The 18,412-nt window shown below is 31.3% G+C and overlaps 1 protein-coding gene across 1 annotated transcript; it reads right to left on the bottom strand.

The window, feature by feature from the left end:
* Window positions 1-5,554: 5,554 nt before the first annotated feature.
* LOC8273685 lies at window positions 5,555-6,899 on the bottom strand. The gene has a single exon (XM_002533456.4). The coding sequence runs from the start codon at window positions 6,471-6,473 to the stop codon at window positions 5,616-5,618; it is 858 nt and encodes a 285-aa protein (XP_002533502.1). The 5' UTR covers window positions 6,474-6,899; the 3' UTR covers window positions 5,555-5,615.
* Window positions 6,900-18,412: the final 11,513 nt, after the last annotated feature.

The following is an 18,412-nucleotide window of genomic DNA, read 5'->3' as shown; positions in this document are numbered from 1 at the left end:
AATGTACATAGTTTTTCTTGGTGGTTGAATTTGTCCCACCACTTTACTTTAAATCTGCGAGTAAGAATGACATCTCCATCTGCTACTTGATTAAAATGGAAATACCACACGCATACCTAAGAGAGGAAGAAGTTTGAACAGAATAGAAGCAATGGTGGAAATTGTCTTTCTATTTTGTTTGCTTTATAATGAGCTTTGAAGAGGTTAAAAATGGAGAGTACTTCGGGTATTATAGTTTCCTGCACATTAGAATGGCTTTGTCCTTCATTTTGTAAGAGAAAGACATTAAACCGGGCTTGTTGGTAATCTCAATAATTGAAATTGGTATCAGAGCCTGGTTGAGGAAGGTTATTTACATCATAAGGGATTTAAACTCATTTTATTCATATGCATCATATCTTTGATAAACAAACCTGTTCATTTATGCACAGTAGTAAGATCCGTTTTTAGAGAAAAGGGCAGTAAAACTGGTGGCTTGGTTCATGTTTGTTTAAGACTAAATTATTTTATTTTGTTCTAAAATAAATTTAGAATTACTTTTCTATAGATCGTCTTCCTTTTCAAACTCTTCTACCTCTGACTCCTCAAGGTCCAAAGGTTTGGTAAATAGTAAAGAAATCACTATTGAAGATTTTATAAAGCATATTGATGATTGGAAAATAACCAAGATTCAAAGGAAGCAAAATTTATGAGTTTTCAAAGTTTCTTATCTTCAAAACAGATTTTACCATCAAGATTAAAGAAAGAGATATCCAAATTTCAAAGCCTTTTGAGAAAATCTATCTTTTAAATCCAAAGACCCTTCAGAAACATAAAGAAAAAAAATGTACAAATACATTCACATAGGTCTTATTCAGGTAGGAATAAAACCCATTACCACAGAAGAATTATATACTTATATCTTAGCAATCCTTAGGGATGCTAGGTTTACAAATTTCTATAATTTCCTATTAGGCACTATTAAGTTAAACTAAAGAGCAAACTACCTTCCTGGCATAGAAGCCTTTCATACTTCCAAAATTGACGGCGGGCCAAACAGAAAATGACTTCCTACAACTAATCAGACAATTGTCAGAAACCGCCTCCTCTAAAGGAAAGTCTAAAGCCTTATCATCTTCTTCAAGCACCAGCTCTGCAACCATTCACTTAGATGGTGACTCCAATGAGGATGATTATTTTAGAATATTCCAGCCTATAAAATAAAATGGAATAAAGCTTTGTAAAGCCCTTGGGTTGAAAACAAGAAATGGCGGCCCACGGTGACAGTATGCTCCATCTCAGGAAAAACAAAGCCTCTTGTCCCATTATCAAAAGCATTCAAAGAACGAATTATTGAAGCTGAAGGCTCAAGACCTTTATAAATAGAAGAGGTCTCAAAGAAGAAAAAAAAGAACTAGAAGAAAATATTGTATTCTTCAAGTTCTATGTAATCAGTATAAATATAAGGAGATAAGAGTGTTGAGAGTAAGAGAGACCACTTTCCTCTTGTATTCTACAACTCTACTCTTGTAAGTCATATTTCTTTTTAAAGCTTTTATTTCAAAGATTGTATATTTATTTAATAAATAAACACTCGCACTCGCTTTATTTTCTTTACTTTTTGTACATAATTAGATAACAAGTGTAAGCTCTATGTTTGACTCATATGAGGATCATGCACATCAGAAACTTGTTATTTATCTGTTTTTTGAATTATTGTAGATAACAAGTGTATACACATCTGTAATCTAAATATATATATATTTAGGATATTTTAGTGCTTTAATAGTATATTTTATTTACATAATATGTGAAAAGTATTTACTTTTACCTCATTTAAACTTAATTGTCTATTTTCAGGTAATATTAATCAAGAGAGGGAAATATAGAGAAAAAAATTCAAAACAGAACTTAATTGGACATGTTCGTATCAAAGTCCAAGATTAAGATGCATGGATTGCTATTTGCAAGGTCTAGCCAAAAATCACAAGGCACAAGGGGAATATTTTAGTCATTTTATATAATTATTAGGATTTATATTAAGAGTTACTTATGAGATAATATTTGATGGAGATAAAAATACTTATAGTCTTATCTATTACATAAACTTATATTTGATATACATCTCTAAGGAAACATAATTACAGAAAACCATTCTCTATATATATCTCTGCAAATCTAATTCTAAAAGAAGGAAGAGAGGTTTTTTCTATCTGCTCTTTGTATCTATCCACAATTATTTTCTCTATAGTTCTTCCATAAACAATTTAGTTTAGTTTTTTATTACTCGTTTTAAGACCTAAGGAGCTTTTCAAGAAGTGGAGAGTGATGACCAATCATCTTACTACTTTATTGTTTTATGTCTTTTTATTTAATACCATGATCATTGGGTTAAATATGTTATGCTAGTTTTCATAAGTATTTAATTTAGCTTTTCTTTTTTGTATGAATCTTGTTATTTATTTATTTAATGAATAAATTTCTTTATTTTCATATCTTTATTAGTTTCAGTTATTATTGTTAGTTAACTATCATATTAATTTAACAATGGTAATTGTTATGAACATATTTAGGTTGAATGTATTAGAGACACCAACTTTACTTCAATCTATGTAGGTATATAAGAAATTTTAATTGCATTATTAGCTTGAGTAATTAAAGGAAAATGCACATCACTATCTCATTCATTAGATTTAGGTTTAAAGTAAAATAAAGAGATTGCTAAGTAAATGGTTAGGCTAAATAATGTATTTGGCATTTAGTTTTCATATATTATATCATTGCATATTTACTTTATAGTTTATTTAATTTACTTTATAAATATTATTATCTCAAAAATACTAGTGTAGAGTATCTAGATTTACTTTTATTGTTTTGTGTTGCTAATTAGTTTTTATAATAAATGGCTTCATAGTTCCTTGAAAGATCGACCTCATGGTGAACTTTCTCTTACAATAAAAACAGTATGTGCACTTACAAGTACTAATTTAGACACATCATATATGAACGTTATAATTAATACGCCTTGAAATTGATTTCTTAATAAGATTTATGTGAATTCCTAAGCTGTCTTGACAGTTTGCTTAGATCGTAAGAGACACCATAAAAATTGAATAAATAATTAAATAAGTAGTAGTAAGTATTTATAAAGGAATAAATTGAAAGAATTGTATTTGAAATGGTAGAAATTTACATAAATAAATGAGTATTTAAAATAAATATAAAAAAATAAATAAGACAATAGTCTGTTAGAAATTAAAAATATTTATAGAGAGTTTGTGCTGGAGTATTTGAGTATTTCAATGTAATTGTTTTGTTTGGTTGATTGTTGATGTTGGATTCTTGATGTTTGCTTCTACTTTTCACATGGGTCCCCAAAGCTTTCATATTTTGTGCATGTAGAGTTCCATTTTCTCTTTTACTTGGAGAGATGAAGTACAAAAATAGCATAATTTTCTCCATGTACTAACTTCTTCTGCTATTAATTAATTATTATAAAATTACAGTCTTAGCCTTTATTACCATTTACACTAGGGTTAGACTCAAAAATAATTATAAGCAAAACAATAATTAAAATCCAATTTCTAATTTAGGTTAATCAAGTTAGTTGTCAGTTGGATTTGGACTTTATATTTGATATTAAAACCATTGTAGTTAAATCTATACAGAATTAGTGACTTAAAAAAGAAAACGCTACCAATAGGACGAAGGAGAGTTGCCATAGGCAGCAATAAATCATAAAATTTGAAATACAATTTTGACCCTAATTCAGGTTATGCGAGAATATTATGAATTTATTATGTTGACATTTCATTGCTTCTCTGTTTATTATGTTGGCCTCTAAATGGTTATTTTATTTAGATTTTTAAGTCTAATATTTATTTACAACTGTCATTTGGTTTAAATTATTTAGGATAACATAGAAAAGTATTGTTTTTATTTAGAATATTAATTATGAAAAAAATAAATATCTTATTATTAAAAAGTTTTGATTCACAAAACTCAATCGTCTTCACTTTTTCAATCCGTGATTATTATTAGAGTGTTTATATAAGATAATGTGGTTTTAGAACTTAATAATTCTTAATTTTTTTATTTAATTATTAAATTATAATAAAAATTTAATAATCTAATAAAATCAATCTAGCGGTCAAATAATAAAATTAAATATTATTAAGCTTTGAGACATGAGCTTGTTTAAGTACAACTGGATTATCAACTTTATCCGAAAAAAGCTCATCAAACTAAACAAACACAAATGAACGTTCATGTCCATCCCTTTTAATAAGGATATATGCACATGGTATTAAAATTCTTAGCAAAATACTAAAATGAGAGACCCTTTGTAGTCACAAATGATTCGCCTACCCCTGTCCTTATGTGTTACAAATGCTTATATGAATTACATTCCAACCATAAGAAAATAAACTTATATGACCTACTCATATATGCCACTTAATCAGTAGGTGTAATGTACTGGAATTAGGAGCTTAATCGAGTCGAATTGACTAAAATACTGTTAATTCTAAATTATATTCCATCTGAAAATTTGAAAATTAAAGCCTAACTCAAATTTAATTAAATCTCATTTTAAAATTTAAGCTCAATTTAATGAAAACTCCACTCAACAATTTATGGAATCACAAATCTATTAAATCGAAGGTTTCAAAACTCTGACTGATTTTATTAAACTACTCTAGTAGTTTAATTCCTAACTCAATTTGATTAATATCTAATCAAATCTTAAATATTTTCCAAATTAATAGTTAATAATTCAGGAGTTTTGGCTCATCTTGATTACATATAAGGAATAATTTTTCCAAGTTTACAAGTAGATGGATAATTCCCCATCCCTGCCAATGAAGTGAGGAGTAGGCATCAATTACAGAGAAAGAGCCAGGTGTTCAATAAAGTCCTCATTTAAACCCTATACTATACCCTACTCTATTATTACCCATCCAAAGAAACGAAACACCATTTCTTGGTTACTCACTTATTATTGGGCCACTTCATCCTCTTTGCTCAAAGGTCAATAAAGTGTACGACTTATGTTTTGCCCTTATCTTTCTTGTCTTCTTCGCTATTTGATTACATTATCCAAACATGTCTTCCTCGTCATTTGATTACCATTGTCTAAAGCTTTATATCCACTGCACCCCACTACTTACTTACCTTTTTTCCTTTTTTTTTTTCTTCTTCTTTTCGATGAAAATATAAATTAAATTATTTCGCGTAGTTTCGTACATGATACTGCCAGCGACACGTTGCATCCCACCTGACAATGAAAGCTCAACCACCGTCATCAAGCCACGTCCTGCAATAAGATATAATATTAAGCCGTACATTTCCTTATTCGCTCTTGTTCGTTCGATCTAAAAACTGCTTCTCTGGTAGGGACGATAAGCGGTCCATATTACTCTTCTTCTTAAGCCTGTCACGTGATAATAACACCTATCACGCATAACTATAGGCAGACATTGTTCATTTGCCGCGTTACGCCACTCTAATCATTTTTCTTTTTTCATTACTAATAGTAATTAAAAAAATCAAATCAAAACTAAAAAAAGCCAAAATATATGGTACGGATCAATAAAAGATTATCATATTACTATTTTTTTTTTAAAATACTGTTATAATTATCTCGTACGGACAAACTGACAACTATTAACAGCCTCTTCAAATCCAAAAAGACGACACTTGACTACACTAACAGATGCTTCTATCATAGTTGGGTTAGCCGATAGTTGATGATTGCAAGTCCGATGGTACGGACCCAGCCATTTGTTTTGCATGTAGCGGTTTTTTCTCCAAGGAGGGAGGGAAAGATCTCTGGTTTTCAAAGATCTCTTGGCCGCGTCGCTCATAACTTTGATTATCCTCTTCAAATTTTCACTTTTTCCAACAAAGACCCTAGGCAGAGATTGCACTTGCTTCCGGTACTCATTTGTTGGTCTGGCGATCTCAAATTGTGAAGCGAAGTCAAGATCGATAATATACCTGTTTGATAAAACGACAGCGTCTATGAACTCGTAGTTTCCTGCATTTAGTCCACCCGAGGAGTCCCATTTGGTTTTGCAAATAGCTGCATTGTGGCCTAATTCTCTCAAAAACGACATCATTTTACGTCTCAACACTGTTCTTTGGTTTCTCCATAACGAGAGCATTTCTATTCCTTTCAGAACATGGGACAACAGCAAGTTTCTATACGAATCCCTTTCACAAAGACAGAGTGATCTCGCGACATCTTCCGTACGATCTGAAACTGAGTCAACTCGATTAGAATCCGAGTCGTAATCGTAGGACTGCGTTTCAACGTCCTCATCAACCTCGAGAAAGCCATGAACGAGTTCAGATAAGCAAGGTGACTCAACGTCAGCGGAGTGTTCGCTGCCGCTACTTACATAACTGAGTTGTTGGCCGCCAATGAGTCGAGCTTTTGCATCGTCGTCAAGAGGATCAGTGACTCGCTTCCTTCTCACACAGAAACCCGACATTTTCAAGGTACAATATCAATCCAGAAACTTCTTCCTTTAAAATAAGGCTTTGTTTGGTTTTGGTGCAGTAAGTTTAATGAAGATGCGGAATGAAGATATAGGGAATAGATAAAGAAAGGGGAAAGGAAATGGTTCAAGTATATAAAGAAATATAATGAAGTGGAATTTGCTGCGGAATATCCTTTTAATTTTACTGGATATGGTGGTGACTTTTTGATGTTGGGTTACAAGTATGAACTGTGGAAAGGGATATACCAGATTATATCCGATTAGTAGCAGTAGGTGGCATGACATATCCGACGGCACCCGGCGAGTTGATTCTTAGTGACGTGGATGGAGATGATCTATCCGCAGTCAGTGAGGTCTTGTTGGATGCCACGAGTTTGTCACGTGGAAGATATGGTGGGGTCGAACTAGTATATGGCTTATGGATTTTGCCTCTTGAAGGAAGGGAAGGGTGAAGGAATTTGAATAAAGATTTCAATCGAGTTTATGAATTTATGATGCAGAGTGTAATTATTAGTTTCTAGTGATTTAAGTTAGGCATGAAAACTGTTTTGTCGTTTAATTTAATTAATGATACTTTTTATATGTATTTGCTTGATGTGTTTTTTTTAGTACTCGCAAGTGCACGATCTGTTCTTATAGTAAGGGTAAGTTCACCACGAGATCGATCTCTCAAGGAACTATGAAGCCACTTATTATAAAGACTAATTATCAACACAAATCCATAAAAGTAAATCTAAACACTCTAAATCGTATATTTGAGAAGATAATAGTCATAAAGTAAAGTAACTAAACAATAAATAAATATGCAATGCAAATGTAAATACTTATGATCTAAAACTACATGCTAAAAATAGTATTTAATCTAGCCATTTACTTAGTAATCTCCTTGTTTTATTTTAAGTTTAGATCTAATGAATGAGATGGTGATGTGCCTTTTCCTTAAATCTTAAATCACTCAAGCTAATGATACAACTTAGGTTTCTTATACCAACATATATTAAAGTAAAGATGATGTTTCTAATACTTTTAAACCTAAAGATTTTCATAACAATTACTATTGCTAAATTAATATGATGGTTAACTAATAATAATAATAACTGAAACTAATAAAGATATGAAGGTAAAGAAATCATTCATTAAATAAATAAATAACAAGGTTTATATAAAAGTATAAAGACTAAACTAAACACTTATGAAAACTAGCCTAACATATTTAACCCAATGATCATGTTATTAAATAGAAAGACAAAAAATCAGAAAGTAAAAAGTTTCCTCAAGATCCAGAATTTCTTCAAGTAGGAAGAAGATTGGTCCTTAGTCCCCACTTCTTGAAAAGCTCCTTACATCCTAAAAGAACAATGAAAACTAAAACTAAAGTGTTTATGAAGAACTTTAGAGAATTATGGAGAGAATAATGGTAGCAGGTGTAGAGAGCAGGTAGGAGAAAACTCCCCTCCTTCTTTTCTCTTCCTCCCTTCTTTTGCAGAGATTTATATAGAGGAGAGTCTTCCTCTAAATAAATCTCTCTAGAGATAAGTATACTAATATAAGTCTATCTAATAGATAAGACTTAAAGTATCTTAATTTCCACCAAATACTATTTCATAAATAACTCTTAATATAAATCCTAATAATTATATAAAATGACCAAACTATCCCTTGGGCCTTATAATTAGCAGTCCATGCGTCTTAATCTTGGGCCTTGACATGAATATGTCCCATTAAGCTTCTTTTAGCTCCATATTTTCTTCTTTTTGCTAATATTTCTGAAAATAGACAATTAAGTTTAAGTGAGGCAAAATCACATATTTTCACCATTTTATATATAGAAATATATCATTAAAGCTTTAAAATACCCTTAAATATCTATATATAATGTGGACCAATCATCGTTGTTTAGGTTATTGACTCGGTTGGGCATGAAAATTTAAAAATTTAGAAATTAAATTCATTTTTGTTCATTGTTTTATTAGGCACAAACATTTTTTATATTCGAAAAAGAAGAGTAAGAAGACTCAGCAGTGTTTATCATGTGCCAACTTCCATTTTATTATAACAGTTTACTTCAAAATAGAATATCCAAGTGAAAAAAAGGAGTGATTTAAATGAAAAGCTCATTTATGATCAAGTAAATAACCAAAATAACTAAAACTATATTTCAACCAGTAATTACATTTTAGTTACCATTGAAATTTCAATTAAGTTAACATTTTTACCCGCTTTTGGAATCACAAAGCTGGACATAGTGATTTGGAGGAATTATACATATTGGAGGTCATATTTTACATTTTAAAGAACGAAAAATCTGTTAAAATTTTAATTGTGAAAATATTTGTTCAGACATAATAGATTGGATAAAGAAAATAAACGAATAGAGAAAAAATAATTAGAAGATAACATTTATATAATTTAAAACTTATAAATTTAATTATATATTATTTATAATTAAATAATTACAATAACTATACAATACGTGAATAAAAAATTAACTTAAAATTAATTTATACTATTTTTTTATGTATACATTACATGGTTGTTGTTGTTGTTATTATTTTCATTATGAATAACTATATAAAATAATTTTATAGATAAAATTAAATGTAATTTTTATATTTTTTAGTTATTTATTATATTTAAGATAAATTAATTTTAAATATTTTAAATATATTTCTTAATAAAATCTTTAAATTCTTAAAATTTTATTAACAACATTAGTAAATATAAAGATTATTAAATAGTGATTAGTTAAAGTTTTCAATTAATAAATTAATGCTGCTGCAAATATAATTATATTATTATCTTTTGAAATTAATTTTTTTTATGTAATTAGATAAAGAGAAAAGGCTCGAATTTGTTCCTAACGTATAACTTCGGGTACAGATTGGCCCTCCAAGTTTTTTTTTTAACCAGTTACACATAATATCTCGCCAAACGGAGTTCTTAAGCCCCTTTTTAGAACGGAGTTAAAGAACATTAAGTTCAAAATATATAACGGTTAGTAGGACCCACATGTAAAGAAGTAACTTAATAAAAAAATGAGACACGTTTGCTAGCCATCTTTTCATTCTGATATAAAAAATATATTTAATGGTGGGAGTTATTGTCTTGTACTAACTAGGGATTGTAACTTGCTATAAAGAATCTCAACAACCAACCTAGTGTAAACTGTAAGGGCTAAATCGATCGATTTAAGCTCGTTTTTTCTAACCCTAAGACATACTGAAATTACGACTCAACCATATAGCAAGGAAGTGAGTTACGACTGTGTTTGCAAGTTGGAGTTACCAGGTATGTTAAAGCGAAACATGTGGGTCTCATTGTTTCATTCTCTTTTGAAATGTAATTGCTTTCTAATATTATATGTTGAGTTGTCCTCTTCAAAATAGCAGTCCTCGTGTAGTATAAAGTGAGTTAACTATTGTGATTGCTTTAGCATTGCTTTATTACTTAAGCTATATGTGGTTGTATACACTATGTCTACTTGCTGTCATAGAAAAATAATTTTAAAATAATTTTTTATTTTTATTTTATGCAGAATGTCTGGTGTTGTGAATCTGAGATTTAACTATGATGGTAGATAATAATTACATCCAAAAATTAATTATCTAGAGGTGATATTGATATACTATATAATTTTGATTCTCACTTCCTCTGTTATGGACATATTAATGATAGATATAGGAATTTGCTTAGGTATGCAAATGTGGAACGTATTTTTATACTTGAACCTGGAAAAGAAATGGAAGATGGATTGTATATAGTTGAAGATGATTAGAGAATTAGGAGATTTTTGAATTATATTAGCAAATACAATTGGGTGGGAGAAATAGATTTATATACTGATAACTCCAAAGATTTTCCACCAAAATTCTGGGAATTGAATGGAATGTTGATATGGATACATCTGCTGTAGACATTAACAATGAAATGTCTATACAGAGTAGCTATTTCAATCCAAATAATAGAACAGATGCTAGTCAACCTGAGCCTATTGTTACTGAAGAACCTGTTAATAGTTCCGGACCTACAGACTATATTAGCAATGAGGAATGGTGAAGATGATAGCGCAAACATAAACGAAAATGATGGAAGTCAATAATCTAATGATGAGGAAAGTGAGTTTGAACAATCTGCACCTAGGGAGAGGGTCAGATATGATGAAGGTGTTGGGCAACGCCTTTTCATGCTTGGAATGACCTTTATTAATGCTAATGAGGCTAGACAAGCAATAGCAAAGTATGGAGTAGCTCGAGGTATTAAGCTAAAAATCAATCCAAATGAACCATTTAGACTTAGAGTTAAATGTATAAATGAGGAAAGCTGCCCTTTGGTGTTTTGTGCCTTAGAGCTTCCATGTTTTTTTAATTTTATTGCTACTTTGGTGTTTTATGTCTTAAAGCAAGCATTATCTTTTTTGTCAATGTTTAACTGCAGTAACAGGTGATGCCAGTAATTAGCTTTTTGTATATTGTTGCTACTTTGGTGTTATTTGTTTGTGAGTAAGTGGTGTTGATACTTTAGCTTAAAATTGACTGCAGTATGCCAATATCATTGCTTTTTGCTCATTGGTTATGATTATGAATGTCGTTTAGTAAAGCTTTTCCATTTACAACAATTCATTTCAGTGTATAACCAGTGTTCAAATCAAGTGTCATAATTTTATTTTATCAAACCCTTTCAAAATTACACAAATAATAGTTGTGCTCCAAGCAATTTACCACAACTAATTTTATTTCACCAAATCCTTATAAACAATCCAAGCTAATAATGCAATTAACAAGACAACAAAATTATTCGCTGTTTAGGTTATTGACTCGGTTGGGCATGAAAATTCAAAAATTTAGAAATTAAATTCATTTCTGTTCATTGTTTTATTAGGCACAAACATTTTTTATATTAGAAAAAGAAGAGTAAGAAGACTCAGCAATGTGTATCATGTGGCCAACTTCCATTTTATTATAACAGTTTACTTCAAAATAGAATATCCAAGTGGAAAGAAAGGAGTGATTTAAATGAAAATCTCATTTGTGATCAGCTAAATAACCAAAATAACTAAAACTATATTTCAACCAGTAATTACATTTTAGTTGCCATTCAAATTTCAATTAAGTTAACATTTTTACCTGGTTTTGGAATCACAAAGCTGGACAGAGTAATTTGGAGGAATTATACATATTGGAGGTCATATTGTACATTTTAAAGAACGAAAAATCTGTTAAAATTTTTAGATTGGATGAAGGCTCCTCAGCAGAATGGGTTCTATCAACTTATTCGAACCCACCTTGAGAGGGAGTGTTGAAGAAGCTGTTAAAGAAGCCCCAATACCTGTTGAAGATACACAAAAACCATATAGCAACAATGTAAAAACCAACAGTCTTTGACTATTGGATATGGCCTCAGAACTCTAGATCATCACAGGGCTATTAGGGAAAAGGGAGCAACACCTCTCACCTAAGGGAAAAAGCTACTTCTACCTTCCCCTAAGCGAGATTTGAACGTTGGAGTGCAACAAGCAACAAGAAATAGCAATAGGACCGTTGCATTCAAAACATGTATATAACTAGGATCCTCATGTCTCATGTAATCTTAGAATACACATTTTTGTAAATGTTCATCATTGATCATAGAAATATAAACACAATTTCTACACTCTTGCTTTCTCCTCTGCCGTTAGGCTTCTTCAACTCAATTCCATGACCATCAGCACACTTTTCTCCCTCATGTCGTGGTCCACCATAAGGTCTGCCACCATCTCGATTGCGGCCACCATTGTTAGGCCTCTCACCATAGATTCCAGGATCACCGCAAGGCCTCCCACCGTTTCTTCCACGACCACCAAAAGGCCTCCTGTCACGCCATTGTCCACGTCCATGATCATATGCTGGTTTCAGGAATTCATCAATACTCATAGACTGCAAAAAAGAGAAACAGGTTATTTGATATCCCAATTCTAATTGAATAAGACTTAGGTATGCTTATTTCATTTATGGACAGAAAGGTACCTTCTTGTTATTATTCTTCTTGCGTGTATCATTTTCTGAAAAACAATAGTGAAAATCATATGAATTCAAGTATAACTTCAACCATGTACCGAATCTAAGAAAATCAATAAGAAAAACTTATTTTCCCCACCTGCTTGATGGGAAGCTCATCTTCAGTCTTTTTCTCTAGAAGCTGCATAGATTCAAAATCCTTATCCAGGTTTACTTTTCTCTGCTCAGCCCTTTTCAGAGAATCCAAAGCCTTCCTCTTTTCCAACTGCAACTTTTCGTACTCTTTAAGTGTCATTTTCTGCAAATAAAGAAAAAACTTATCAGATTTAGGCCTTTCACACTGATAACATTTTCACAAGTGGCATGGTAACATTACATTTCTATCATCATCATCTTGCTTCTTGTCATTCTTTTTTTAATCATCTTGCTTCTTCTTTCTCGACTTCTCCGGGCGCTCAGAGTCTTTTTCTCTGCCAGCAATTGTAGAGCCAATAATATGAATTACTTTTACAACCAAGATTAGATCAAACAAAGGCTAAAAACAATTAATTGCAAGAAAGCATATCCTTCAGCGACACGATTGCTCTCATTGGTACCATTAGCTGCCTCTGCTGTATCAGCAACAGGTTCCTTTTCTTCTACCACATGATCATTGTTCTCACCATCAACAGCCCATTGCATAACATTCCGAGAATCTTTATTATCAACATTAGACACCTCATGCTTTCCATTGTTCTCTTCAGCGCTTCCACTACTATCCAACCTATTGCTCCTTCCGCCATGTTCATTGTAAAAGCGACCACCTTGCTTCCTGTAATACGATAACCTCCATTTTACCTTCCTCTCCTATTTACATCATAGTTGCTGTCTGGTACTTTCTTCATGGTGTAACTCACTGTTAACCTGTTTCAGATTGTCATCACCATTTTGGCCTTGATTATTATCTGTTGCAACCTGACTCGCGCTCTTGATCAGGTTATAACCATTGGATCCCTTGCGAATACGACGACCACCTTGTCTCTGCCAACCATCATTATCAGCATTATCATCTCTGTTGTCCATCTGATCCCCATTTACGCTTTGATTACTTCCTTGCAGATACTATTTCCTTCATTATTCCTATTCCGATAAGCACCTCTAGAACCACCATGATAGCCGTCAACACCTTCATAATATCTCCTATTATTGTTGTACTCATGACTATCATTAGCACCTCCATGATATCTCCTTTTATTGATTAGCTCTTGACTATCATTAAAGCCATTAGAAATGCCTTGATAACCATCGGCATTGTTGTAGTTTCCCTTAAAACGATTGCCCCCTCGATAACCATTGTTATAGTTATGGGTATTGCCAGCAGCAACAGTGTCTTGATTAGTGTTGGAATGCCCAGTATTATTATTATATTGACGATGGCTCCATGCTGAATTGCCAACAGATGTTTCCTCTACTTGCTTCTCCTCTGGTTTCTCCTTTCTAAATACAATCTGTGACTTGAAAATTAAAATTTGAAAAAAAAATATCAATAATCAAAAGCTAACCCCCGAAACATCGATAAAAATCAATAAATGTAAAAAAGCCCAAAAACTTGTCCTTTCCTCAGTTTTAAGTTTAAAACAAACAAAGTAAAATTACAGTAAGAAATCAAATTAGTACACTTCACATTAAACAAAAAGAAAAAAATCACAGATAAGAGAGATTGCTCCTTTCTTACAAATTTAGGACACAAGCCAATTCTTTTACAAAAATAATAATGCATGAACAAATAACAAAATCAACCAATCAAAACACGCACACACACACTTAAAAAAATAAAATCAGATATCAGTGTGAAAGGAATAAATTACTGTAACGAGGAAGAACGGGGCGCTTTGCTCTCATCATACGGGAAGTCCAGACAGTTTCCTCCTTCTTCTCTACCGGTTTTTGCGGCTGTGTCTCCTCCTCTGCAGCCGCCTTTACGGCAACCTTGGCTGCCTCAATGAGTTTTGTAGTATCCTCGTCCCCTTCCAGTAATGCAAAGGGGTTCTCTACTTGAACCATGCTGGCAGCAAAAGACAAAAGCTTTTGCTTTAAACTTGACTATATATTACTATACAAGAGTTTTAGATTACGTTAGAAAGACAGAGAAGCCCTAACTCAAGTAGTAGAAATGACTAAAGGGAAAAGGAGATACTTCCCATGCTATTTTAGAACAAGAAATACATACAGGCTGAGAAACCTGAGTTGGCGGGAGTGAGATTATATAGAGTGAAGTTGCTTGGGAACTAAGCCTATGAATTGGCTGTTTGCGTAATTCTTGGGGATTCTCTAACATGCTTTTACTCTTAACCCTTTTGAATTTTCTAGGATTTACCCTCCTTATATTGTATTTACTTATGTTTGGTAAAACAAAAAGTAATATTGGTGGCCGTTTTTAGAGTTTAATTTCCTAAAAAGATGACCTGAATTCTAAAGTGTAGTTAGATGACTCTTGAAGAAGATTTCTTTCCAACTTTAAGATTTATAAGTAAGAAGATGAAATAATTTACCGAATGCCACAATTATATTATTTCTTGTGGGACTAAGATCTCTCCTACCCGTATACCATTGGATAAACATAAATGTCATACTACAAATGTTCTAGATCTATCCTTTTTCTTCTTCTCCTTCTTCTTTTCTTTGCAGTTTCCTCCAGAACTAATATATCTCTTTTATTGCTTTTAGTCCTCAAAAATTAGTGTACAATGGTTTTTCCAATTCTTTTCTATTATCTTCATTTGCAAAAGCACCCTCGTCCCTAGGCTACAATCTAAAATTAAGCTGGAGTTACACCCAAACTCAAACATATATAAGCCCAAAACCCAATAGTTTATGGATCACTTTATTGTCTTATATACCCACTCAAAGCTTTCCTTAAATTTGTATTATATGGAAGTGATTGACCCAAACGTAATGGTTTCTTAGTTCAACCCCAAATCTTTCATTTGTACGAGATTCAAGGCCTGACTTCTTTAATTAACATAATGTTTTTTTTTTAATATTAAATTACTGTATTTTTTTATTTTATTTTTATTTTTACTATATAAAAATATCAAAAATATAGTTTCTTTTTTATCTTTTTCTTTTTCGAATTTATGGTTTTAGTTGATTTTTGATTTCCTTTTAGTTATTTTTGAATAAAAAACTGAAAAACTACAGTATAAATTTGATAATAATATTTTTTAAAATAAAAATAATAATTTTTGTTAATTTTAAAATATTTTTAAAAGTTTTTCTTAATTAATAGTATATGTAATTCGAGGTTCAACCTTAATGGAGATAAATTAATTTGCAATTTAATCTTCCATGTCATAATCAACATAATGGACATGAATTGATTTCTAAATGCTGAAAAGAATTTCTCTAACTGAATTTTTAGTGGAGTCAGAAACAAAAAAAAATTCTTTTATCTGTACATTATCATTTCTATTATCAAATTTCTCTAACTAATGAAAAATTTACAAGATAAAATTTGTACACCAAATCATTTGTAAATAAAATAATTATATATTGATATATAATATTATTTATTGTGTAATATTCATAATAATTGAATTACATATTATCATTAATTATTTATTATTAAAAAAAAATATCACACCTAATAAATAATAACATATGTAAAACACATAATTAATTTTATCTACAAGACCTAATGGCATGCATTTTCTGTTCTAAAAATTATGGAGATTTTAACTCCTTTTCCTATATTCTTATCCTATAAGAGATTAGAGATGTTTTTCACCGATGAAAATGAATCTGAAACCCATAATTTTCTTCATTTCTATCATCTCAAACTTCTCCATATTAATATATCATCAGACACTTTTTACCCTTTCTTTTCATCCTGCAGATCAATCATACTCATCTTTATTTAGCCAGAATTATCAATTTCATTGACAATCATTCGGTGAATCGTTGAGTTTTCTCTTTCCTTTTGGTCTCCTTTTTCTTTTTCTTTTTTTAAATCTTTCAGTTTAGCTTTTTCTTCCTTCTATTTAATCGTTGAAATTCTTACCATGAGAGGTACTACGATCTGTGGATATGCGAAACCAGTTGACAAAAGCCAATTGGCTAACAAAACTTTTCCAACCTATCTAAACCGACACCTGATTAGTCTGTGAGCTATGCATTTTCTGTCATGCGTGACGGTATTACTTTCCTGATCCCCTGGTTTAGCCGCTAGTTTTATTAACTTCTGGTTTTAGACAACACACCGACCATTCCATTTAATTAATCTTCTTATTCTCTAATTTTATAACAAGTAAAAACAAAATAAGAAAAGCAAATGAGGATTTATTTATTATTATTGTTGTACTTTTTTTATTAAAAAAATCCGAAAAAAAAAATTATATATTATAAAGAATAGAACTCCACCAGCACTACCTTTATACCTAGTTAAACTACTTGTCTCCCTCTGTCTCGACCCTCGAGCTGCAGTCGTTCTTTAATGAAGAACTTTTTTTAATTGATACTGTTATATGCTTGTCTTGCTTAATTTTTTAGGGCTACAATTTTAATATGGATTTAGTTTACTTAAGTGTAGAGGTAAGTACAAGACAAGAAACAGACCAAAAACAGCAGAGAACATAATTCATACGTAAACAATGTTGGCATATATATATATATATATATATACACATACAATTGTATAAACAAAGCAAAATTATATAGTTAATGATCATCAGGATCTAACATTAATTAGCATTACATGTAAACTCTAATTTCTGACAGAGAAGATAAGGTAAAGAAGAATGAGGAAATTAAAAGGATCTGTCACTCGACATTCAAGCTGGCCTGCACTGCCTCATGTGTTGGAGTGATGTCCTAACTTCTAATTTGGCTTTATATTGCATCAGAATTATTATAGCCGTAATTGAGCTTTATGATTAGATGCATCTTTTCTAAAAGCAACAAGCAGTGCCATATAAGAATCTTACCTTTTCACGACCATAATGATGCGAAGCAGATTTAAATTTATTCACACCTTTACATGATATTTAGTGTACAGAAACTTGTGAATTATAATTAACAATCTTTTCACCCTATCCAAAAATCTTATAAAAGATTCAAATGTAAGATGTCTCTGTGGAAGTTTTAGAATTTTATACATGAAAACGTCTTTGTACTTTTTTCCTTTTATTTTGAATAATGCATTGCATTTTCAAGTTCGAAATAGGTAATATTACGACATTATACATACAATATCTTTGATTTAGTTTGCCACAATCTATCTAAATTTATAGCATACCATTTCATTAGATCATAAAAGTACTTTCATATTTACCCTTTCTAAATTGCAAGATTCTGGTAATGAGCTTTATCTTTGACAAAATTAGGGATTTGAACTAAAAACATTATTTCATGAGAGCTTTAGTAATTGTGCTATTAGCTAGGCTATCAACCATCAAATGTTATCGAGTCTAACTCTATTACTTAGCTATATATGTGCAACTAGCAGGATATGAAATGTAATCCTGGTAAAAAATGCTGAGCTCTTGATAAATGAAGGTCCACCGGTGGATATTGTGTTTTCTTAGGTGGCAATCTTATCAACTGCTGTTCTCAAAAACAAAAAGTGGTTGCTCAGTGTAGCATAGAATCAGAATACAGAGGGGCTTCGGCTATTGCTACTGCAGAATTAGTTTGCCTTTTATCTTTATTCGAAGAACTTGGCATTACTCTTGAGTCATCTCATGTACTTTGGTTTGACAATGTTAATGCAAGGTCCCGCTCTTATGATAGGACTAAACATATTGAAATAGATGTTCATTTCATCGTGAAAAGGTGACTGCCAAGTTGTTTGATCGATGTTAGATATACTCCTACTGAAAAACGACATGTTGACATTTTTACTAAGTCTTTCTCTGTAACTGTAGAGTTATTTATTTCTTTTATGCTCCAAGCTTCACCTAG

The sequence above is a fragment of the Ricinus communis genome, chromosome 7 (assembly GCF_019578655.1).
Source record: "Ricinus communis isolate WT05 ecotype wild-type chromosome 7, ASM1957865v1, whole genome shotgun sequence".
Lineage (NCBI taxonomy): Eukaryota > Viridiplantae > Streptophyta > Magnoliopsida > Malpighiales > Euphorbiaceae > Ricinus > Ricinus communis.
Note: the sequence above shows the minus strand (reverse complement) of the source record. Positions and strands in the feature narration are given on the sequence as shown.